Genomic DNA, 25,753 nt, shown 5'->3' on the forward strand with positions numbered 1-25,753 from the left:
TGCGCCAATAAGATTCTCTAACAATGTAATGTCAATTCACTATAATATAAAATTGATTGTGCTTGAAAATATGATATACAAATTTTAGATTTAATTTGTATTTATTGGTCTAAAAAATAAAATTTAATACAATTTTGTTATACACAAGTTTACATAATTTTTTTTAAATTTAAGATTCGAAATCCAAACTACCAAATACTGATTTTGTCTTACTTTCGAATTTGCTCGAATTTGAATAAAATCAAATATAATATAAAATTATATTAAATTTTATTTAAATTAATATAAATTTATATTTAACCTTTAAATTCATGCTACCATTGGTCACTAGATCTTTTAAAATTTCTCTTTAATATAATTTTTTTAAAAAAAATTGTAATAATTTTTATAAATGTAATAATAAACACAATTATGATTAAAAAAATTATAGTGACTAAATACAACATTTCAAAAAGTTTGGAGCATTGAACTCCCAAATGCATTCATGAGGGTTTTCTTTCTGCTGTAGAAGAAGCTCTGAAATCACTCTGTTCCTACTCTAATTCCTCGCATAAATGTTCTCCAGAGCTAAATCTCTGTTTCCAATTCAAAAACTTTACATCCCAAATGAGACCCACTGGCTTCTTCCTAATCACCACCGCCACCAGCAGCAGCGGCGAGGGCTGGTGAAGGTCCGCCTCAAATGGGTGAAGAACCGAAGCCTCGATCACATAATCGACACCGAGACCGATCTAAAAGCCGCATGCCTCCTCAAAGACGCCATCAAACGTTCTTCCGTTGGCTTCCTCACCTCCAAGTCCATCGCCGAGTGGCAGAAGCTCCTCGGCCTCACCGTGCCGGTTCTTCGCTTCATGCGCAGGTATCCCACTCTATTTCACGAATTCCCTCACACCCGATATGCCAATTTGCCCTGTTTTCGCCTTACCGACACTGCAGTAATGTTAGACTCGCAAGAACAGAGCATACACGAAACCCATGAGCTAGATACCGTAGAAAGGCTATGTAGGGTTCTTATGATGACCAAAAGTAGGATGATTCCGTTCCAAGCGCTTCATCCATTGAAATGGGACCTGGGTTTGCCCGATGACTTCGATAGAAGGTTGATTGGGAAATACCCAGATCATTTTCGGGTCGTTAAGGGCTCAAATGGGCTCGCTTGCTTGCGGTTGGCACAGTGGCGGGAAGAATTTGCGGTCTCAGCATTGCAAAGAAGCAACAAGAATGGTGAATTGGGGAGTGAGTACCGAGAATTTAAGAGGGGGGAAACGGCATTGATGTTTCCGATGAGTTTTCCAAGGGGGTACGGGGCGCAGAAGAAGGTGAAGGTATGGATGGATGATTTTCAGAAGTTACCATACATTTCCCCCTATGAGGAATCCAGGCAGATTGATCCAAAAAGTGATCTTATGGAAAAACGGGTTGTTGGGGTTTTGCACGAGCTCTTGAGCTTGACTATTCACAAGAAAACCAAGAGGAACTACTTGAGGAGCTTGCGAGATGAGTTAGATCTTCCCCACAAGTTTACACGGATTTTCACTAGGTATCCAGGGATATTCTACCTGTCATTGAAGTGCAAGACGACAACAGTGGCGCTAAGGGAAGGGTACCAACGGGGCAAATTGGTAGACCAGCATCCCCTTGCTCGCATTAGGGAGAAGTACTATTATGTAATGAGGACTGGCATTCTTTATCGTGGAAAAGCTAATAACGTGAATCCTCCTCAAGATAGCTCATTTAACAACGAGGATGGAATGGAACAAGGAAACATGGAAGAGGAGTTTGGAACGGAGGATGAATGTTATGAAGAGGAAACCTCGGAGCAGGAGGTTGGCTCTAGTGATGAATAGTGATTGTAAGACAAGAACAGCAATCTTGCAGCATACCTGAAGAAAAAAAGAAAGAAATGTCAGCTCTTGAGGTAAGGAATTTTTTAAGAAAAACCAATTGAATTTAGAAACTCTTCTTCAATTTGAGTGTGAGGGTGAGTGTAAAGATTAATTTTTGAAAAAATGCATTAAGGTAGTTCTCCCCTTTACTCTGAATCTATGACATGTTGGAAATCTGGATCACCTATTGTTGGAAATAAAGTTACAGGATCACTGATACTGTTAGTTAAATGAAATTGTCATACTTTTGACTGCCTGTCTTGTGTTAATTTTAGAAAATGAAGTGTCTTTGGCATGGACCATTCTTTCGAAAGGGGTAAGAAATTGGGCTGTGCAAACTTGTATAAGCTGAACTTACTGGTTTCTTAAGTTGTTTGTTGACACTAGATTCAGCAACTGTGTGAAACTTCTGCGATGACTGATGAGGAATGTATTATTTGTTATTTTTTAATGTAGTGTAGTGAGTTTGGCTGTTGTTTTTTTATTTTTTTTTATTTTTATCACATTGATCAAGTGTATTCTAATACAATTCTTTCTTTTAGAATTGAAAACATGTGGGACCTCTGGTACTAGAAACCCTAGCAGGGTTCCCGGAAAAAAAGGAACTACATCAGATATCTTACAAGATTTTATTGTATAATTTTTGGGTAGCAACTAGGAACTCATGCTTTTCCAAATTTTGGTTGAGGTCCTCCACCCACTTTTGAGCTATTTATCTTTTGCTACGCTAAAACCTTTTTCTTTGCCCCTTATATTTTGTTTCCATTTGGCATATGGTCTAGTGTTCCTGTTTTTCGTATTGGAGATAGAGATGCAAACGAGCAAACCCGAGCTTTGCCATTCTCAAGTGCTCGAGTCATGCTCAAACTGAGCTTGAATATATTTGCTCAAGTTTGTTCATTTATATAAATGAACAAATTATCAAGTTGCTCACAAATAGCTTGATTCTTTTGCTACCTCACGTGAGTAGCGAAAGGCTCTTAGGGTTTTATTGACAAATGGTGATAAAGGGGTCTTACTTATACTGCCTTAGGGTTTCTTTGCCCCACCAAGCTAACCTATAGGATTTGGAACTTGGATTTAGCAGGGAATTCAGGGTATGAAGTTTGGGTTGAACAAGCCCACACCCAAACAGAGCCTACTTTTAGGCTAAGTAAGCCTGTTGCAGTATTCAACCTAATTTAATCCTATTAAACAAGTTTGCCTCATCAGATTCTCTTAAAAGGGGTACCCACTGAATTTGTAACAGAGCTCACAAATTGAAACAAGTCAAGCCCGTATCTTCTAGTTCGGCTTGCTTATTAAATGAGCCTTAAACTTAGGCTAGGAATCACTCATTTATGTTAACGAACGAGCTTGAATGACCAATTGAGCTCCCAAGCTGCTCGTGAACAACTTGATTAGTTTGCAACCCTAAATGGAGATAAAAGTGGGAGCCGACTTTTTATTCCTTCAAGCTTCAGCTTTCAATCCTGAATTTTTGTTCAAACTAATTGTCTTAATATCTTTGAAATTCAGTATTGCACTACCATCAAAATTATTCCTTGGAAACCCTTTTTGTTTGCATTCCTTGGTAATTTATCTGGGCATATTCCAGATTGAGGGGCAAAGTCTAGTGGGTGGTTGTTTTTAAGAGTGTAGTACAAACCAATAGCAAAGAACCTCACTCTCTTTACAGATGGTTATGATCCAATCATATTTTAATTCATTTTAAATTCAATGAACTGAAAAGAGAAAGATATGTTGACTATTGAGCTAAAGAAAATATAATTTACTGGATCTGTATATTGTCCTTGAATGAATATGAGTGAATGTAAAAGTATAATCTTGAAAAATGAAACTAGAAAGTGGTTGTTTTTTTGTTGAAAATTCTTTTTAATATCATTCTATATGTTAATCTTTGCAATTGCAAGAAGGGTAAAAATTTCAAAATTTTGAATGTTACTAATAGCAATAGCAGGAAATGCAAAATGGTTTGGTTTTTTTTTTTTTTATGGGTAAATCAATTCCAGCCCTTTTTGCTTTTGCAGTAGAGGATGCTAGAAGATTTGAAGTGTGAAAGGATAGTAAGAGAAAATCCTTCACAAAATCCTGAATCCCTGCCATGTTAACAACTATGAGCAAATTTTGGCCTCCCACTTTTGTAAACCAAGTCATGGATCACTCCCTATGGCAAATGAAATGAGGTCTTTTTCATTTAGATCCTGAGCCTGTATTTCATTTAGAAAAAAAGGTGCCCTGTCATTGATTTTTTTTTTTTTTTTTTGACTGAGGTAAGGAAATTGGAGTAGAGACTTATTATGTGTAAGAATGATAATTTTATCAAGCAGAAGTGGGTGTGTCTGCAGGAAGCAGGGAGAGTAGGAAGAAGAACCATAGCAAGGTTACAAAGTGGGGGCATCGCCAAGTAAGGAGGATCGTCTAATGAATGGCTGAATTTCGTGGTTTCTTATAACTTTGTTGGCGCTAGATTCAGGAACTTTTAAGAATCCTGTGCTGTGTAATGTTTGATTGCTGTGTACTTGAGCTAGTTCACTTTGGCTGAGCTGGAAAAATAAATAGATCCCTCTAATGTAATGTAGTTGGCTCTAGACACGCTGATTTTCTCTCTCTCTCTCTCTCTCCCTTTCTCTCTTTCTCTCTCTCTCTCTCTCTCTCTCTCACACACACACACACACACACACACACACAAATTTTTATTACATTGACAACATTCTTTCTATCTTGCTTTTACCAGAAAAAAATTACTGTGGTTTCAAAGATAATGAAGCAATTTTTTTCTGTTACATAGCGTGCATTCCCCATTCCTTAGGTACCAATTTAATCCCAATTCCTCCTTAGGTACAAATGTATCCAAAATAGAAAATAAGATAAGAAAATGAAAGGGAAAGAAACCCCACGTACTAGAAATCCTATACAGAAATCCTAATATGCTTACGATATAGGAGGGAAACTAGGAAATTTTGACGAGGCATACGGAACAATCCTATGCCAAGAACTTGAAAGTCTTATAAATCACTCGAGTCATTTATCTTATAAATCACTCTCGAGTCATTTATCTTATGGGTCTCTCCCCCACTTTTCTTTGTCCCATTGTTTCGCATATTGATGACTAAGTGTGATCCGAGGTCTTATTTCTGTATATTTCAGATGTGGATTTTGTTTTGAACAAATTTCTCATCACACTTCGGCTCCATTTGGTTGAGAACTTTTCTTTTTTGAAAGACAAATTTTCCATTTTCTTTTTTCTGGACCATTTGTAAAAGAGGAATATATTCTAAGAGAATCTCTTCCTCCAGAAACATATTTTACCTGGCAATCCTCGATAACTTGAACCTGGCATGGTCGAATGTTTGAGTAAAATGAAGCGGTTGCTACTTGTTTTACAAGGAGAAACTTTTTTATTTTTGTGCCTAATTACAACATATTTAGACAGCATAGCAACCCTTCCGCCCCTCCGTTGTACCCACGCCCCCACCAAAACCAACGCCCCCCACCCAATATTGTTGCTTCAGTATCACTCTCCCCAGTTCAGTTATATGTAGAGCAAAGGATATGGTTGACGGGATTATTCAGCATATACCAGTTTTCTCTGTTGGACTAAAGTCTTCTCCAGTTCCTGGCTGATACATGCACAGGATACTGCAAAACAAGATGAAAGGAGGGGCCGAATTGGAGCGACGGTTAGCTTAAGGCATCCAAAGGTAGAGCTGCAGCCACTGTTAGTATGGAAGGTTTGAATGTGGAAAAACAGCGTTGACATTTTTGGTTCATGATACCTTGAGTTCATCTGCTTGCTATAGCAACACCTTTGTAGCACAACTTTGGGGAAATTGCACCAAGAGACGTGAACCTGTTCTCGTGGACACCAGCAAAATTCTGGAAATTCATTCACTTTCAGAAAAACACTGCAGTCATTGAAGCAGAATGAACGAAATCTGTAATATAAACATTGTGTGGATTATGCGAGGGCCTCTTTGGAGCCTTCTCCTTTTGCTGTACATTTTGATTTCTTTTCCTTTCTATCCTTGTTCAGTTTCCTGTGTGCCCTGTTGTGTCATGAACCTTGCACTTTGCCAAAATAAAAAATAAAGAAGGTGAAAGAAATTCCTTATCTTTGTCCAACAATCAAGGGCAGATTCAAAAGGTGTGTTGCCCACATTGCTTATTAACCAACCTCTTTGGATCATATACATGCATGCATTTGCTAAGGAAATGCTTCAACATTTTCTTTTTAGGGGCAAAGCAAAAGGGTTACCCAAAAACAATAATAACAATGATCCATTGATTCAGAAGAAAATTTATACTACAAGAAAACAAATAAAGAGTGTAAATAGTAGACACGCTAATCCCAAGCACTGGTCACGCCTGGACCAGATCCCCCTGAACCATATCCGCCAGCATAACTTCCAGGAGCCCCATATCCACCACTACTGTTCGCTCCATAGAAATCTGCACCACCACTGCCGCCACCCCTGTTAAAAGATGCCTCCCTCCTAAAATCTCGGCCGCCAAAACGACCCCCGCCCCCACCTCCATACCGCCGATTCTTGCCCCCACCATAGGGTCGTGTAGCATAACGGGTGAGCCATGGGGGCACTTCCTGATTTGCTTCTTGCATCAACTCAGACAATGGCCTTGCCATTGAGGCGTTACTCTCATTGAAGAACGCCGTGGCCAATCCCGTGTTGCCTGCTCGTCCAGTTCGTCCTATCCTGTGCACGTAATCATCAATGTCGTTAGGGAGGTCAAAGTTGACCACGTGTGCGACGTGAGGTATGTCCAAGCCACGTGCTGCTACATCCGTTGCCACTAGAATTGGTGTCTTCCCACTTTTGAATGATCTCAAAGCCATTTCTCTTTCCTGCACGTATCCAGAAACAAACATAGAAGTGAATAATAAATATTTCAAAAGACCAAAAATGACGTGAAAGAAACAATAAACAATCAAACCACGCCTATTCATTGGATTATTTTTCAGAAGTTGACTATTCATCTATTACAAATAGAAATAAGATTATCTATTCTTCAATTATTCTTGAGTTAGTTTTTTGAATTTCTGAAATACCCCTACAAATTTCTCTTCTCTACTGAGGAGGAGGAAAAAAAAAAAACAAACGAACAATAGCAAAAATAAAAATACAATTATCCTATCTTAATTGAATTTACTTTGTAAACTGTTAATACTTCTAGACAATAGCCATTCCATTCTAACCATTTTGCAAACCAATTGTGACCTAATAGGGGAAATCAAAATGTATATAGAAATTATAAGGTAGACAAAACAAGAAGATGTCAATGAAAATCAAGACATTTCCATGTTTGGAAAAAAAAAAAAAAACAATCATAGGAAGCAAGTTGCATAAGTTTGAAGAGAAAGGAAGAGAAAAGCTGGACACGAGCAGAATCAGAAAATGCTTTAATTATTCAAGATCTAATATGCCAATCAGTCGATGCCTCTTCAAATGCAAGTACCCAGAAATCATTAGAAGCAGCCAACAAGTTCATCAAAAACCCCATACATAATGCCTTGCATAAACCCATTGTGAGCCTGACTGAACTTCAGTGCTATCTCTTTAGTAATAAGACAGTATCACTTCCACAAACAAGTTAAGAGCTGAAATAAAGCATTTAAGTAAATAAAATACCTACAAGCAATGCAGATAAACTCACCTGCTGTGATCTATCACCGTGAATAGTAGTTGCAGGAAACCCATTCATGCACAACCAATGTTCTAATGAGTCAGCTCCCTTCTTTGTTTCCACAAATACTAAAGTCAAAGCTTGCTGCAAAATTCAAGGGCAAGCAATAACAATGTGATGTGTTAAACAACCAGTTGGAATGAAATGGGTAAGATTAATTTTGAAGATTCATTCAGTGTGCCTCGTTACCTTGCCCTGAACTCCATTTGCTCTCTGAGCATGAAGAAGGTCCATAAGATGGCTTCTCTTGTCAGACTCAAGAACAAATTCAACTCTTTGAACAATCAAATCGGTACTTGAACCAACCCTTCCAACAGCCAAGAATATGTAATCTGAAAGAAAATCAGATGCCAGTCTCTGCATAACACCAACAAATTCCAACCGAAGGGAGAGAGATTGTCAGATGGATGTGCATCCTAAACCAAGGCAACTAAAAAGTAAAATTTAAACCCCAGAAAAGTTACATCCTGTTAAGGCATCATAAGTGAGACAAAAAAAAACTAATATAGTACCACAAAAATAAGTTGTCAACTGTGCTGACAGATTTAGTAGCTTCAAGTTTTAATAAAAGCAACTGCAAAGGCAGGACTAGCCATAATGCTCTTTCCTCCTTCTCCACTTCTCTCCATTAATTACATATAACCAACAAACTCCAAATATACACATGCAAATACTGTTCATTGCATACAAGTCACTCCAGCACACTTAACCAGACTTGGCTAAGTTTTGACCTTTTTTCTAAAAAGGTTTTTTATTCATTTTGGCATAGTGCTTCTGATTAAACAAAGGAAACAAAAATGAAAAAGAAAAATAAGGTCCTACAATGCAAACACGGCCATTTCACTTTGAATGGAAATATCTTGTTCGAACCTTCAGGGTCAACTACTCAGTGACCATACTCATTGGGGTCATGGTATTAAATTTCCACGAAATCGCAGAACTTTTTGTATTTCACCATCCTCAAAATCAAAGTGGTAGTCAATTCCCATTTTACAATATTTCCATCCAAATTTACACAAATCATCTAAAACTTGTTGAAATCTCAAAATTCCAGAGCAATTTGTCAAAATTTTAACTATATAATGAAATTTACTCCAAATTCAAATTTGATATTGAAACCCCAAAAATTTATTTTATTCTTTTAAAAAATACTACAAGAAGGATATGAATTATAGAATTCAATATTTAATGGGAAAAATTGAACTTAAATATTAGCTACAACATTTTCTTGAACATTTATGCCTAAATTATTTGTCTGCATAAATAAACAATATTAATTAATTTATGAATTTCATATATATTAATTGAATATGTTTAAAAAGATCATTTTAGAGTAGTTATCGCACCTCATACATGTCCAAGATGCATTTTATTATAATATTTTAGACTGCCTTTAATCTAATATAGTTTTTAGAGTTCATAAAAGAATTCCATGCATACTACTAATTTCCATCAATTTCTAAAATCAAAATTGAAATTGAACTTGATTGGGGGTCCCATTTCCCATACAACAGTTGCTTCCTATGTCACAACCAGATCACCCATCTATAGAATGAAGATGAGGTTAACTGGTTCATTTCTGTTTGGTTTTGTCAATGATAACCTAACCAAAAACCGACAATTTAAGTAAAACCAAGACCTGATCTTACCGGTAGGTTCTTTTTTCCCATTTTTGTTCGGCAAGTTTAATTACCTATCAGTCTGGGACCAACTGGTCTAAACCAGCACCTAGCCAGACCCTAGCTAATGGGCTCGACAATGGAATTGAACCCAAGCAAGCATGGGTTCCATAAAATCCAGTGAGTAGCAGATATAGCCCATGTGCATAGAGAAGCTGGTGGGTTTTTCCATGCTTATAAGAGGCAGGAAGAACCTTCTTCCCCTTGGCCAATGTGGGTCGACAACTTGTTCCCAACTGCCAAAAGCAGCTGCCAGCAGCAGTCAGTGTCCGTTTTTTTTTTTTTTGTAAAGTTGAACCTTAAACCAAAACTATTTGTTTTTATAGTATTAAAAACCAAAACTGAACAACCAAACCAAAAAGTTAAATAGTTTGGTTTCAGGGGTTTTTTTTTTTTTGGGGGGGGGGGGGGGGGGTGAAGTAACTTTTGTACATGTAGGAAAAGCATGTTGGAGTTTGTTGATATGGGGAGGGTTTTCAGCCTATAGGGATGGGGGATGCGCTACCACACTATTATGTAGCCTAGGCGCAATGACATTCCAACAACAACCACCACCAAGCCTTAAGCCCCACGAGGTGGGGTCAACTACATGAATCTCTTTTTGCCAATTTGCAGGATGGGCAATATCCTCCAAACAAATGAAGAGCTGTTAAATCCCTCATTATCTCACTCCAAGTTATTCTACACCTTTGGTCCCTGAGACATTAACAATTTGCTATGGAAACTTCAGTTTGCTAAGGTTTCCCACATTTTTTTGGTAGGCAAATATGGTTTTGGATGCTTTAGAAAATTTACGTCATTTCCTTATTGGGTTGCAGGCTCTGGTATAGTGCTGCTTTCTCTAGCCAGTAGGCTGATTGTGAATGATGTCTGTTTGTATTTTTCTTAGATGTGTTCCTGTTCTTAATGAATGAAAAATTGAAAATATTTTCCTTGTCTACCAAAAACAAATGTGGAAAACATAATATGGATGCATTTTTACACAATATGTCTTCCTCCAGGTTTTCAAAACGGTGAACAAATTGTAAGTTTTGGCGTCATTTAGTATCGAAAATTATGAAAACAAATACCAATACCAATACCGAAACTAAAGCTAAAAACCAAAAACCAGCAAGTTAATATTTTAGAACGCTAAAACAAATAAAAAAACTTGATTGAACAAAGGCTCATATTTGCCCTTGAATCAAATAACAATTAAAATGTATGATTAAAATAATAAAAAAGCAAAGAACACAAATTACAAAGTATTTTAATAAAAATAGAAATTATTATAATTATTTTACTTATCACATTTCAAAGAACAATATCATTATACACGACAATTGCAAAATAGTAATAATAATAATAATGAAACGTGTGTTTTTTTCAAATTTTTTTCTAAAAAATTGTGCGAATATTTTTATTTTAATTATATTTTACATTCACATGATCATTTCATTTATATTTTAATTATATTATGGATAAATGAATGATTTAATCCACAAAAGTTAATTCTGGATATTAAAGCATTGTGGAGACATGTTGTCAAACAACTGAAAATTATAAAATCTGATCTTCAATTTATTCTAAAATAATTGAAACCAACTGAAACCAAAAAATAGCAAGTTGTCACAATATGCTTCTTTATTGTACCAGAAAAAAAAAAAAAAAAAACGAATGTATTGAGTGTTTGGAGAATGTATTTTCAAGTTAGGATTTGGATTTGTGTGGATTGAAAATATATATACACACACATATATATTGAATAAAATTGTATTAAATTCCAAACCCTGAAATCCATACTTCCAAACACTACCTTAGATTCTTTTCATTGTTTTCGTTTTTTTAACCACCTAAGTGAATTCAAATGGTGCTGCTTAAACAGGGGGCAGAACAAGCATCAAGTTGTTGGGGGCAAATTAAGGAAACCTACTGATTAAAACAAACCTGTATCTCTTTTGGAAAAGTGGCACTAAATAGCATAGTCTGCCTTAAACCTCGTGGAGGCATGTCCATTTGTTCCACTATCTTCCTTATTTGAGGCTCAAAACCCATATCCAGCATTCGATCTGCCTCATCTAAAGCCAAATATTTTATCATCTGCAATGACACTCTAGTCCTTTCAAGCAGGTCGACCAATCTTCCAGGAGTTGCCACAAGAATATCAACTCCTCTCTCCAGCTCCCGCAGCTGAAATCATACAGAACACCATTAAACCACAAAAACACCAAGTCATACATACTGCAGACATGATGGATTTGGCTCATTAGTCATTAGGCTACAGTCATTAGACTACAGACGGGACACAAACTGCAAATTAAAAATATAGGCAACTAAACTAATAATTTTACATGTAAAATGCATGAACAATGATTACACAAAAGCATGCATGAGTGTAGAAAAATAAATTTTTAGGGTGCCAAGATATTAAGAATGTAACAATAAAATTTCAATTTCAAAAAAAGGGACAATATAACAACTACATAAACAAAATCTAGGCCTTAGTTCAGGTAGTAAGGTGGGTAAGGACACTGGGTTAGATCTCAACAAGGGCATAAATCAGAAACGGGGCCAGTTCCAGCAAACAGAGCTGGGCCGTATTCAATCCAACTGGAACATTAGATAATTGCCCATACAAGTCTAGAAGGGCTTTGCTGAAGCTCAAAATAAGTTCTGCACTAGCAAATGAATCAAATCAAGTATTTGGCTCAATTCATCCATGCCCATTGAATAAAATTTCGCAAGACATATTTATACACTCAAAATGGCATAGTCCTTGCACTTTGATTCCCAGCTTATTTCTGAGATGCTTGTTGCTTTTTTTTAATGTGAAGAAAGGAAGCATATTAGAAAAGTTAAAGAACCCTTGGGTGATGCCTATGGTTATTATTGTTATCAAAACAAACACACACAAAGATCAGATATCATACCCCAAATGAAAAATTCAGAAACTTATGCAAACCACCCTAGCTGTCTCTGACTCTTAAGTCTTTTCTGGAAATATTATTGCATTACAGCATTCACTATTCCAAAACAGTACATCAATCAAGAATATGGAATTCAACAAATTTAAATAAGTTTCTAAGTACTAATTAAATATTTGAGTTTATTTTCATTCTTTTCAAAGGCTTGGCGGAAGAACATTGGAATGATGAAGATCAGATGTCATATCCCACTATATTTAAGAATAAGGATAGTGGGGATCATGCTATCAGATTGGGGGGTATTTCCATTTAAGAAATAATACTTCTGAAATTTCCACAAAAATAAAACAACATAAAAAACAACAAAAATAAGCCTGAAGTCCCACAAGATGGGATTGGCTACATGAATCATTTTCCACCAATTCACACGATCAAGGGCATTTTCCTCAACAACTTAAGAGTTATTAAATCCTTCCTCATTATATCATTCCATGTTATTTCAGGTATACCCCTACCCCTTTCTACTATCAGTTTTAGTGACTAACTCACTCCTCAACAGTACACTATTTGGGCTACATTTCAGATGTTCAAACCATCTGAGCTGCCCTGCCCTTATCTTATCTTCTATTGGTGTTATGCCTAACTGCTTGCGAATATGTTCGTTCCTCAATTTATTCTTTAATGTTATACCACTCATCCACTTTAACATTCGCATTTCGAAAGCTTTCACTTTTTGGATATATTCCCACAAAACTACTACTAAAAAAGAAAAAAGAATCCCTCCATAAAGTCATATAACATACAATGAATCATTTTTTTTTCTCCAAAAAATCATAGTAGATGAATCAAAGAAACAGCAAAATTTTGCATTTTTGTTACAATTGAACATACAAATATGACTAAAACTGAGAAGTATAATTTATTTTTTTAAGGAAAAAGAATCAATCAAACAAAAATAACAATAAAAATGACTAAAAGCACCACATGAAGTCAGATATCCCCCATTGCAGGGATCCTCAAGACTGAACAATCAGCAAACAGCACAACCACAATCCAAAAAATGACAATGCCATATTAAAATGTATGTTCCATCTGAATGAATATCCTTATTTTAAAAATAATAATAATTTATTCACCTGTTGATTGATTGGTGCTCCCCCATATGCAACCACCACCTTGACACCGGTTTGATATGAAAACTTTCTAGCTTCATCATGTATCTATATATCAAATGCAATTAAGACATGAGTTAATCAAATCCAAAAACCAATCAAGACTAAGATATGTATATCATCTAAAATAGATCAATCCCACCTGAGATGAGAGCTCCCTTGTGGGAGCAAGAATAAGAGCAAGTGGATACACAGTACGTGCCCTCCGTGGTCTCTGTGCAAACTGTCCCTTCATAATTCCACTAATAATTGGGAAGCAGAAAGCAGCAGTCTTGCCAGATCCAGTCTGTGCACAAGCCATCAAATCCCGCCCTGCTGCAGAGATTGGGATTGTATGACGTTGAACTGGAGTTGGCTTAACATATTTGCATCTACGAATATTTTGATTGAGAGCCTCTCCCAAGTCTATCTCTGCAAATGTATTCACAGGCGGCGGTACGTTGCTCCCGCTTGTTTCCACCGGGATATCCTCATATGCGTCAAAGTTAATGCCGGTACTTTCCTGCTCATTAAATGCAGGCTCTGCTTCGTCATCATCACTAAATGGGTTTACCTCACGCTCTCTCCCACGATCCCACCCACCACCTCTGCTGTTCCAGCCACCACCAAGATGAGCACCACCACCACCATATCCTGATCGCTGATAATCAGGCCTATAACTGCCCCCACGAGATCCAGCTGCAGGTCCACCATAACCAGGCCGATCATTGCTGGATGAGGGAGCGGCGAATGATGAAGCAGGCAGTTCTGCTGAAGGTGGCCTGTTCCTAAGATGTGGTGGAATATAAGAAGGTCGGGCAGGACGCGTAGGCCCATTATTGTTAGAAGAACCAGAAACTGCATTCTCAGATGCAGAACTAGCCATGTCTGCCCAAGAATTTCTCATAATTGCAAATTGTTCCTCTTTTTTCTACTTTCAATATGCTTAAAATTACTTAATTAAATCACGATCCCAGCTTCACTCCAACCCTAATGATCCCAAAACCAATACTTGTTCCAACTTTGAACACAGCCCTCTATAATTACCAGATCAAAACCCTGATCAAAGAAAACAATACAAACACTTAAAACTAACACAAAAACAATCAAACCCAGATTAAATAAATCTGGGAAGGTGAAAAAAACGCCATATTTACTAAAATAATAGAGCTTAAGAAACAAAAAACAACAAAGAACACCGAATTGCCGGCGCGCGATCAAGCAAATGCTAACAGTACAAATTTCAAAACCAAAAAATAAAAAATAAAGTAAATCCGATAACAGACAAAACAATGTAGCTGCACATTCGCATACACATAAACATACATAAACAAGCATTTAGAGAGAGCAAGAGATAGCAAAATCCAAACAGCTTGAAGGGTTCAAAACCCATCTAGCTCACGAACAATACGAGACGAGTTGGAGAGACAGAGAGGGAGATGGAGAGACGAACCTCGGAAGATATTGAAGAACGAAACTCAAGAGATTTTGTCGGAAGCAATGATTGAGAAACCCTAAAAGCTTTTGAAGAGTGGATCGGACAAGCCCCGAAAATATCGCTTTTGCCCTTTTTCTGTTCTGGGTATCAACAAAAATGAATATTTATTGCTTCTAGTAGTACAAATGCAGAAATTTCTCACGTTTTTTCAACTGGGTATTGCCCAATCTTCTTCCTTTTCGATTCTTCTTCTTCTTCTTCCTACCTTCCTTCTACTCTTCGCTTCTTCCTATGCCGTCAAATGGAAGTTATGTGTGAGAGAGAGAGAGAGGGATTGTTGTGATTTGTGAATCCGTACAAAGTGGGGTGAGAAGGATTTGATATTCTGAGAAGGCCGGCGGAGGAAGGATTGACGGTCAACGGTTGTTTTATTTTGGTCGTTTGATATTTTTGTGAAGAACTAACGGTGGGCGGAGCGTGATTATATGAGAGTTTCCCCTTTTTGGGATTTAAATTAAGCTAATTTAATTGTGATTTGTGTTAAGCATTTTGCGGGTTTTTCTTCTTTTTATTTCTTCTTTTTTTAATCTCCTTCGAAATTTTAGCAGCATTTAAATCTTTTCAAAGTTTGAAAAATAAAAAATTCCTAAACTTTAGATGCATCCCAACAAAAATTATCTCATGCTAAAAATATAGCTATGATTAAAATATAATTATGATCTTCAAAGTTTTTAAAAATAGCCCTAAACCCTAAAAAATTTTCAAATAAAAAGAAATTCCTTACTTTTATATTGTTGTGATAAAAAGTTTTTCAAGTTAAATTTTAAGTTGTCAAGCCAATATATTTTATTTTATTAAGTCATCATTTTTACTTTACATAAATTCTTTTTTTTTTTTTTTAATATGCAGTTACTTGTGCACACTTATTTTTCAATATAAAACTTCACCGAAAAAGATAAAATTAAGAAATTAAAGAAAACTAAGTATCAAAACCCAAATTATTAACAAATTTTATTGATTTTTCTTTCAAAAAAATAAAGAAAGAAAATCGAAACACCCCTTTGGCCATTCTTCACCCACCCATCCCCAAATTCTCTCTCTTGAAACCATAACAATAAATTTGATTTCCTTACTATCATAGCCCTAATGTGATAACTAATGCAAAGAAAATGTATAAATATATATATATATATATATATATATATATATATATATATATAAGCATATTTTGCACAAGTGGAACTCACTTGCATTTTGAATGCATGTTCTATTTACATAAAACATGGTTACAAATAGGTTTCACCTAATACCTGCATGAAACATATGAAAGTTGTATAATGAGATTAATACACTATAATTATAACTGACATCTCCTTTCTATGCAAATTTGTTTTATATATTATACTTGTGATTGTACAAGATTTTAAAATTGTATAGCTTGAGTAGTTTTCTTATCCAAATGAATCAGGTTTCATATATTGGGTGTTAGTTGAGTCATTGTCCATTCATGAGTGAGTAATCATATTTGTTACAGTCAACAATCACCCAAGCTTCTTGTTTTACCTGAGGACGGTTTGGCAAGCTTCCAAGTTCCAATTTTTTTTTTTCTTGAAATTTTGCCTTTAGTTTTCATTGTAATGGTTGTATGAATTTTTATAAATTCTAGATGAAATATTTGACAAATTCAAAATTTACGAGATAATCTTGCCCATTTTCTAAAGATCGGAACTCATACATGAAATAAACATATATACAAGCATAGAATACGAAGTCGTAGAATATGATATACAAAAAGGTAATGAGTCAAGTTAGCTCACGAGATACTATTAGATGTTCGAGATTAACCTGCATAGTAATTGACATTATTTGAATCTATTGAGTTTAAGTTGAGTGTAATTAAACAATTCAAGTACGGGGCAAACTATATTCAGTTTCAGAACGTTATTCATGAATCTAATGATCAAGCTTATGTTTTATTATTTTTATATTTACAGGTGATTGTTCGTTAAGTTTGTTGACAACCCAAATTTAACTAGGCCGTCCCAAGGAAACCCGGTGTAATAAAGTTAGCTTTGAGTCCGGAATGAAACCCTTTTTCAACCGAAATCAAGTCCTTGAGTCCTTTAGTTTCATACTTGAGTCCCAGCATTTTATTGCAAGTCATATGAATTTTAGAAAAAAAATAGAGTCCCATTTTATTTCGAGTTTCAGTTAATTTTCGAGTTTCTTTTGTTTGAAATATGATTTTTCCAAAAAAGGTTGAGTCCATTTTTTGTTTAGTTTAAATTAGAGTCAATGTCCCTCAATGCCAAAATTAATTATGGATTAAGCCCCATAATTTCAAAAAATAAGTCCTCAATCCTAGTTTGAGTTTTCCTAATTTTTTATTAAATTCTTTAAATTTCAAAATTGGGTCCTTTATTTTTAATGTGAGTCTTAGACCTTAAAGTGAGTCTTTTAATTTCTAAAAAAATTAAGTCTATCAATACTTGAAGTCGGTTTTCAGTGGGATCGCAAGGTCACTTTATTACCTAGCATTCTTAGGCAAGGTCAAAATTTGAAAAAGCACATGAGGTCACATTTTATTGAAAGGGGAGGAGGACATGTGCCCAACTGCAGTGTCGGGTACATGCGTGAAGTGCAAAATACAAAAGAAATGTACAGACAGAGAAATAAAATGACATACATACATGGAAATAAGAATACATGAGAGTACAAAGAATAGTAGCAAGGGAAACAACTCGGGGGTACATACAGAGTCCACTCATACACAGGTTACAAAAATAAAAATGCAAAAATACAGTGAAGAAAAATAAATGCCCTCCATTCCGGGTACGCCACCTGGAAGCACCCCAAAAAGCCCGCAAGTCCTGGGTTGCCAGCTAGACCTTCACCTGCGCACAAAAAGGAAAATGACACAATTGTTTAACAGAAATTCAAAAAAAAAAATGATAAAATAAATCACACGTATAGGTTGTTAAAGGGAATTATTCTGTAACGACCCGCTCCTTTTTCGCATATTATTATTTTTTATATAAATAAATTATCATCATATCATACAATCCAGCTCAGCAGGTCACAATCCACCTGGACCCGTGGGCACCAGGGATATAACAAAACATACAGCAGAAGCCTACGCAGCAGAAAGTACAAAATTATATACATCTCATCACAATGTGTATAACACATACCAGAGTCACTACAATTACTATCTCACAGTATATACATCCCAAAAATGAAATCTAGGGACAATCCCCACAAAAACCTAACTGTCCCTACCAAAAACTTACCCTTCCAAAGAGGGCAACCAACTGATCTAGATCAGCGGGGCTTTTCCCGCTCTCCTATCAGGGGCTTCCTGAAAAATGTATAAGATTTAGGGGTGAGACACCTCTCAGTAAGGGAAATAAACTAATACCAGTGTGTGGCAACATGAGTATTCTGTGTTCTACATATACCATACATAACATATTCAATACTGTTTATCAAATCTGGGAAAACATATGCATATCAACACATAGCAGAATATACTGCATTTTCATAAACATATCTCATCTCATACACTAATAATAACATAAAACAATCCTGGTAGGTTAGCTGGCTGTTGTCATGTATTACCCCCACATGACTGGGTTGTGTGGCCCGAAGGCGGGACTTGACAATAGTTGGCCGACCACTGCCAAGTCAAACAGTAGTCTGTAGGTTCGATGGGTCTACCCAGACTGGTCCGTACACCAGGGGCGATAACAGCACACTTCTTGAAAATAACCACATCGACCATCCAATCTCACACCACTCCGTACAGCGGCGTTAACACAGATATCATGATCACGAAGACCATGGACACATAACAACGGTACCGTGCAAGTGCTAGCCTAGACCAAGCCAACTAGGTTCTGATATCATATACATATACTAAAATCGTGATACATAAATATCTCATATCATTTATTTTCGCATCAATCATATCATTTCATATATATACGTGTATCATAAAAATCATTGGCCCGTACGCCGGTATTACACATTTTAACATAGCACGGCCCGTACGCCGGCAAATTACATAGCACAGCCCGTACGCTGGCAATCCACATAGCACGGCCCATACGCCGGCAATCACATAGCACAGCCCGTATGCTGGCAAATCACATAGCACAGCCCATACGCTGGCAAATCTCATCCACATAGCACGGCCCATACGCCGGCAAATCACATATACATATAAAAATATCTCGGCCCGTATGCCGGTTTTCCATCATAGAAATCCATATCATCCCCATTCCAAAAAAAAACAGTACAAAACATTTTTATACTCATGCCACACTAAACAAATTTTCCTCGTATTCAACATATCATCATTTAAACAGTATTTTCCAAATATAAATCATATATATAAATATATTTATTTTCCTAAAAACCAGATGCTACATATATGTATACATGCATTTTCTTAAACAAAACTAGCTTAGTTTATCCCCTTACCTGATTCCTGAAAAGCCCCTAAGAAAATCTCCCCCGTACCCACAAGGTTCTCAACTCAACACCCTGAAAATGAAAACTCGCTGAATTAAAGTTCAGTATTTTCGTACGTACAACATTTTCTATAACTACCACTAAGTCAAATTCGACTTTAAAAAGTCTTACCTCAACTTAGGGATGATTTCCCACGTTCCCAATCAACACCCTGGAACTGAAAATTTCCAATATTAAAGTTCAGTATTTTTACGCGTATATCACTTTCTTCAACTGTCAAAAATCCAAATATTGAATATAAAGCCTTACCTTGGATTTGGGATGAAATCCAATTTCGTTTTCCTGACGATCCGTTCCGGCAAACTTGTAGAGAATTTCGCCAGGAGCGTCGTGGTGGTTTCGGTTTGTCCATCCGGCGTAAAACTAACCCGAAATCGAAGAGAGAGAGAGAGTTGTAGGAGAGAGAGAGAGAGAGAAAGTGAGAGAGAAGAGAGACACGGCCAACAAATCCAAAAATTGGATTTCCTTCCAAAGCTTCTTAAAGAAGCTTGCTAATTTAATAATATATATATATAATAAACCTAAAGTAAAGTAAAGAAGCTTTCATACCTTTTATATATATATATATATATATATACACACACACACACAAGTATATATATATATATATTTGTTCCTTATCATACTGTTTATTTTATTTATTAATTTAATTAATTAATTTTATTTTATTATTTTATTATTATTATTATTATTATATTTTTTTTTCGGGTTACTACATATTCCCTGACACAGGCCGTTGGTGGGGAAGTTGGTTAAGGAATTGGCACTAAATGCACTCTCAGACTCCCTATAATTAGGGAGTTGCTGCACTGTAGAAAAACACCTCTCAGAACATAGCAGAACCCTGTAGAAATCAAAAGAAAAGAAGAGCAATTGAGAAAAGTGAGGAAAACTCTACGAGAAATTGCAGAGAGCATAGAATTCAGAGGGTTAGACGAGTTAAACTTTACTAAATTGCAGAGCCGGGAAGGAGAGGAGAAGAGGAGAGTTGTGGAGAAAGGCTCTGCAGTACTTAGTGCGGAGGGCAGAGAAGAAGAGGAGCAATTTAGAATTAAATCGAAGCAGTCACCGGACCAGACACCAAAGCAGAGCATTTAGATAGACTCTGATAGAGGAAAAGAAGGCCGGAGTAGTACAAGATTGCAGGTAATTTCCCCTTCCTACTTCAATCCTTAATTGTTACAGTGTATTAGGCTATGTGCAAGTCTCCCATTTTAATTTCAAGTTCAAGACTGAACCCGAACAGAACCTCTCAGAACCCGAACTCAGGTTCGATTCTTTGTGAACCACACCTCAATCTCCTAGACCCGAACATGAGTTTGTGTAACGACCTGCTTCCTACTGTTATTATTTTTATACATACATATATATACTGAAATTTACACTGCTCTGATACCATTTATTTCAAATAAAATCATCAACCTAAGCAGCAAGAAGGTGAATTCATACAACTAAAACCATGTATATACAATGCCAGAGTACCAGAATATCCCCAAAATATATATATAAACTATTCTCAAAAATACCCTCAACTGAAACTAGGGCTATACAAAATAATCTCCCAAAATACTCACCCTACAGATAGGGCAGTACAGTAGCCCCTCTACCTGCGTACCTGATCCGCTCGCCTAACTGGCTCACCTAAAAAATGTTAAAATAATGGGGTGAGTCAACGCTCAGTAAGACGAAATATGCTATCGCTAGTGTGTGGCAAGTGAGTTACATGGTTACAAATTCTGACTAGGAAAAATACCATAACTAACAAAACTGAGTCAAATCTGTATACCTGTTGCAATTTAAATCATACTAATGTAGCTTAACATAAACTGATTTGTAAGGATGTTCTATTCATAATACTGATAATATTTATAAGTATAACTGTTTTATATAAATTTGATCGTAATATGTATAATAACTGAGAAAAATTCCCTGGATGGATAATTGAAGTCATGAATTAACCCCTCATGATAGGGTTGTGCGGCCCAAAGGTGGGACCTAACCTGGCTGGCCGACTAGGGTAAGTCAACTGAACTCTGACAGTTAGATCGGCCCCCCTCAACCCATATCTGATGGGGAGCCTGTCCACAACATAGGCACGATCGACTTCTAAATACCACCTATTATTTAAATAGGGATTGCACTCTAAACTGAATATAGCTACGGTACCGAGCTCTACTGACTGAATCTGGTCCATTAGGGTCTGATACTGTAGAGGTAACTGATATATCTAAAATACTGTTTTTACTATGATTTTGTAACAACTGAATAACCATAACATTATATAAACTAATCTAAATAAACTGTAAATACTGAATATCTAAGATATCTACATAACTGAATAATTGAAATATCTGATTAACTGTAGTAACTGAATGTTATGGTTCTAAGGTTTGTATATCATAGTATTCTGAAAATAATATAAAATACAAGTTTTTGTACGTATATATGTAACGACCTCAAAATTCTTATCATTTTTTTTTATATGTATATAGTAAACATTCCTACGCAGCGGAAACATATATCATGAAACCATTTATACATAAACTGTACAACACCAGATTCTAGAATACACAGACCATACACAAAAATGCCACTCCAGTATTATCTATTCCAAAAACATACACATCTCTGCCAAAAACTCACCCTATAACCAAGGTGACCAAACACTCTCTCTATCCGCGAGCCTGATCTGCTCGCCTATCTGGCTCACCTGAAAAATGTGAGAATAAAGGGGTGAGTCGATGTTCAATAAGTGGAAATATGCTATTACTAGTGTATGACAACTAAGTTAAGGATACTTTTAAAATAATAACTGAACTGCAATGTAATAAATCATTTGTAAAACATATCTTTCTTTCACAATTTAAAACATATTGTATCATCTGTTTTTCTACTTTTCATACTGGTAATATCATACTATACTGTAAAACTGTAAATATATATATAACTGTGCTTTTATCCCTGGGACTCTGTACGTCATAATTTGACCCCTCATGACAGGGTTGTGCGGCCCGTAGGTAGGACTCTATCTGGTCGGCCCTCTAGATAGGTCATCATACTCTACACTACCTCAACCCGGCCAAACTGCATCCTCTCCTAAGCTCGGGACTGGCTACTACCTCGTCAAACCGGCCCCCTCAACCCAGTGTACTAGGGAGCTGCATACTCTCCGAGCACGGCTGATGGTACCCACATACTATCTGAGCTATGTGGTTGCACTCTATTTGTATCTAGCAACAGTACCGTGTTCTGTAATCTGTATCTGTCTGTATAACTTTCCTCAGGGATCTGATACTATATACATATATACATATATATACTCTTTTACTGTTTTCATCGTGTTTCCAAAATTACCATAACTGTGTCTTTCTGTACTGTAAACACTGTATCTGTAGCATCTTGATGCTACCTCTATATATCTATCTGTGTATTCTGTATATATACTCTGTCTGTGTTTTGTATGTTATGGTAATAGGAAAAACATGGCATGTTATAACACTGTATATATGTATATACTGTTCTGTAGTAAACTGCAATATAAAATACTGATATGAGTATCTGTATACATGTATTTGGATATATGTATATAACCGTTTCATGAACTATTCATATGAAACTGTATATGCATGTACATTTCACCGCGAATATAAATCTATCTCTGTATAATCTCATATACTGGAAAACCATATCAAATATATATACTATTTATATCTTTGTATTTAGTATAGTATGATGTTTCATAACAACTGTATAAATTCATTCTTCACATGAAAAGTCTACTTAGGCCACACAAACATTTATGCTCATTTTCTATACAAATAGTATAATAAACTGACATAAAAATATGCTTATGAAATCTCTATTAACTCTATTAAAACTCATAACATAGCATATTTCCCTTACCTCAACTTTAAAAAGCCCCTATAAAAATCTGGCTCTATACCCGCATGATTCATAGATCAACCTCCTGAAAACACAATATCTCAGAACAAAATATTATTATTTTTTCGCCTACGTCATTTCTTATAACTACCATAAAGCCAAAAACTCAATAAAAGACCTTACCCAGAATTTGGGATGAAATCCAACTTCATTTTCTCAACGATCCGCTCTAGCAAACTTGTAGGGAATTTCACCAGGAGCGTCGTGGTAGCCTCGGATCGTCGATCCAGCGACTGGTGGGGCCGAAAACGAAGAGAGAAGGGAGAGAAAGTCGTAGGGAGAGAGAGAGAGAGAGACTTTTTAAAATGAAATGAATCTCGGATTCCGATTATATATATAATAGGGGATTTCGTCGACGAGACCCTGTATTCGTCGATGAGTCCTTCACAAATTTCGTCGACGAGGCCCTATATTCGTCGATGAAATTCAGGCTGCCTCAGAACCCCTTTCTGTATTTTCTCGTCGACGAAGCCCTATGTTCGTCGATGAAATTCTGATGGCCTTCGTCGACGAGACCCTGTATTTGTCGACGAAGCTTGGCAATTTTTCTGAGATTATTTTTATTTAATATTATCTTCAAAATGCAATATCGTTGACGAAGTCTATGGCCTCCTTCTGCATCTGTATCTATTTTCCTCTCTCTTTAATATTTGAATATGGATATTTTCTAGGTTGTTACACTGTAAATCATGGTATTCTGGAAATTATATAAACCCTATGTTGATCTAATATTAACTCATGCCACACAACTAAATATCAATATTATTAGGCTTTGAAAACTATATATATGGTATGAATAATAATTTGCCAAAAACATATAATTTGTACTGAATCATAATAGAATTGCCTAGCATAGCATATTTCGCTTACCTGATTTTTGCTAAAATCCCTTACTATGACGGGTCCTACACCCGTAGGGCTTCCCACTCAACACTCTGAAAACCATATAATTTAGAACAAAATATCATTATTTCCTTGCCTACTACATTTCTTACAGCTGTTGAAAAGCCAAATTTTGACAAAAAGACCTTACCCTGAATCTGAGATGAAATTCAACTCCGTCCCACCGACGATCCGCTCTAGTAGACTTGGAGAGAACTTCCCCATGAGTGTTGTGGTGGTCTCAGATCATCGATCCAGCGAACGATGGGGCCGAAATCAAAGAGAGAGGGAAGAGGAACCGTAAAGAGAGAAAAGAGAGAGAGTTCCGCTGAATTTCTATGTAAAATATAAGTTTAACACTATTTAAATTGTGGGCTTTGTCGACGACCCACGTCATCTCGTCGACGAGGTCAAGAGGAAATTCGTCGATGAACTCTCCCCTTCGTCGACGAAATTCAGAGTCGCCCAAAACATCCTCTCGGTATTTTCTCATCGACGAGGCACACCTTCGTCGACGAGCCTAATACGCAACGTTGTCGACCAACGCAAAGCGTTCATCAACGAAATCTGCTGCCTCCTTATGTTACTGTTTCCCATTTACCATTTTATTTATTTTTTAATTACTAATATTCTTCGGGTCATTACAGTTTGGGTCTGAGCCTTTGATACCCACTAGATCTTAAGCTTAGACCCGAAACCAAAACTTTTTTTAAAAGCCAAGCCCATTTGAAAATTTCCCCTTGTAATGCCCTAAACTCCTCAGGGCCCGGGGGTGCTATTGTAGTGACGTTTGTGTATCTGATACCATCTTATTATATAAAACATGCAACGGAATAAGTAAAACATTCTCCATAGTTTATTACCAAAGTTTAACCATCAACATACAACAAAGTCTTTCCATTCTCAATTTACATCTCAAACTAAAAAGTCAACTAACTCGGTCCATACAACCACGATACAAGCCCTGAGGCGTACAACATCAATATCTCACATCTGAGTTCTTGCAGACACTCACAAAAAGAACTATACTAGTCTCCACCCCCTGGTTCTACTAAACTCGATCTCTATGATTCCCTAAAAAGATATGTTGTATAACGGGGTGAGACACCTCTCAGTAAGGAAGATTAAGTTAATGACAGTGTGTGGTCATCATGAGTTTCAGTATATACAAATTCATACATTCTCTTTTTTTATTGAAAATAATATGCATACTCACTTCTCATTTCTCATAGTATAAGACAGTTCTGAAAACAATTACATCATTTACATAAATATACTGATATGTACAAAAGACTCTCTTTAGAACTATACACCATGTATAAACCCCCGTGATAAGGGTTGTGCTGTCCGAAGGCTGGACTAAAACCTGGGGGATCAACCCAGACCAAGTCACTCCCTACTAACTCCGTCTGCAGGCTTCCGCAAACTCGTTTGTGGGTCCAATTGCCTTACCACTCCCTGGTACGTACATCAAGGGAAGGTAATACCTCTACCTGGGTCAGTCGGCTAGGACCACCCTACACCACTCTAGCAGTATAGTGTGGGCGCATACGGTCAAATGGCGAAACTCTCTCTAACTATGGTACCGTGCTTATAACAACTGGGTCCTCAGGGTTCCTAGAGCATATCACATAAT

At 36.5% G+C, this 25,753-nt stretch overlaps 2 protein-coding genes and 1 long non-coding RNA gene across 6 annotated transcripts; 1 reads left to right on the plus strand and 2 right to left on the minus strand.

Moving 5' to 3' along the window:
• The first annotated feature begins 426 nt into the window (after window positions 1-426).
• On the plus strand, window positions 427-4,496 carry LOC131167977 (protein WHAT'S THIS FACTOR 9, mitochondrial). 4 transcript variants are annotated; one of them, XM_058127089.1, is made up of 3 exons: window positions 465-1,918; window positions 3,917-4,072; window positions 4,235-4,496. In XM_058127089.1, exon 1 carries the CDS (start codon window positions 555-557, stop codon window positions 1,845-1,847), a length of 1,293 nt encoding a protein of 430 aa, XP_057983072.1. In that variant the 5' UTR covers window positions 465-554; the 3' UTR covers window positions 1,848-1,918; window positions 3,917-4,072; window positions 4,235-4,496. The 4 variants fall into 4 exon arrangements, with proteins under 4 accessions (XP_057983073.1, XP_057983075.1, XP_057983072.1 ...); XM_058127090.1 differs by having other exon boundaries at window positions 427-1,918; window positions 3,917-4,496; XM_058127092.1 differs by lacking the exons at window positions 3,917-4,072; window positions 4,235-4,496 and adding an exon at window positions 2,162-2,333 and having other exon boundaries at window positions 448-1,918.
• A 1,506-nt stretch (window positions 4,497-6,002) lies between these two features.
• Window positions 6,003-15,258, minus strand: LOC131167979 (DEAD-box ATP-dependent RNA helicase 37-like). The gene is made up of 7 exons (XM_058127093.1): window positions 14,776-15,258; window positions 13,486-14,381; window positions 13,308-13,391; window positions 11,195-11,437; window positions 7,779-7,946; window positions 7,560-7,673; window positions 6,003-6,750 (listed from the first exon to the last, which is right to left on the minus strand). Exons 2-7 carry the CDS (start codon window positions 14,227-14,229, stop codon window positions 6,232-6,234), a joined length of 1,872 nt encoding a protein of 623 aa, XP_057983076.1. The 5' UTR covers window positions 14,230-14,381; window positions 14,776-15,258; the 3' UTR covers window positions 6,003-6,231.
• Window positions 15,259-19,241: 3,983 nt separating this feature from the next.
• Window positions 19,242-19,732, minus strand: LOC131168401 (uncharacterized). Its single transcript, XR_009140292.1, has 3 exons — window positions 19,543-19,732; window positions 19,405-19,450; window positions 19,242-19,305 (listed from the first exon to the last, which is right to left on the minus strand). It is a non-coding gene; the product is annotated as an uncharacterized LOC131168401 (long non-coding RNA).
• Between the last annotated feature and the right edge of the window lie 6,021 nt (window positions 19,733-25,753).

This window comes from Malania oleifera, chromosome 11 (genome assembly GCF_029873635.1).
Source record: "Malania oleifera isolate guangnan ecotype guangnan chromosome 11, ASM2987363v1, whole genome shotgun sequence".
NCBI classification, from domain to species: Eukaryota; Viridiplantae; Streptophyta; class Magnoliopsida; order Santalales; family Ximeniaceae; genus Malania; species Malania oleifera.

Excerpts from the sequence above, each read along its gene's own strand:
- LOC131167977 (XM_058127090.1), top strand. The coding sequence starts at position 555 with ATGTTCTCCAGAGCTAAATCTCTGTTTCCAATTCAAAAACTTTACATC.
- LOC131167979 (XM_058127093.1), bottom strand. The coding sequence starts at position 14,229 with ATGAGAAATTCTTGGGCAGACATGGCTAGTTCTGCATCTGAGAATGCA. Across the intron at positions 7,947-11,194 it reads CTTTTCCAAAAGAGATACAG|AGACTGGCATCTGATTTTCT; the intron begins GTTTGTTTTAAT and ends GGTGTTATGCAG. Across the intron at positions 6,751-7,559 it reads ACGGTGATAGATCACAGCAG|GAAAGAGAAATGGCTTTGAG; the intron begins GTGAGTTTATCT and ends GGATACGTGCAG.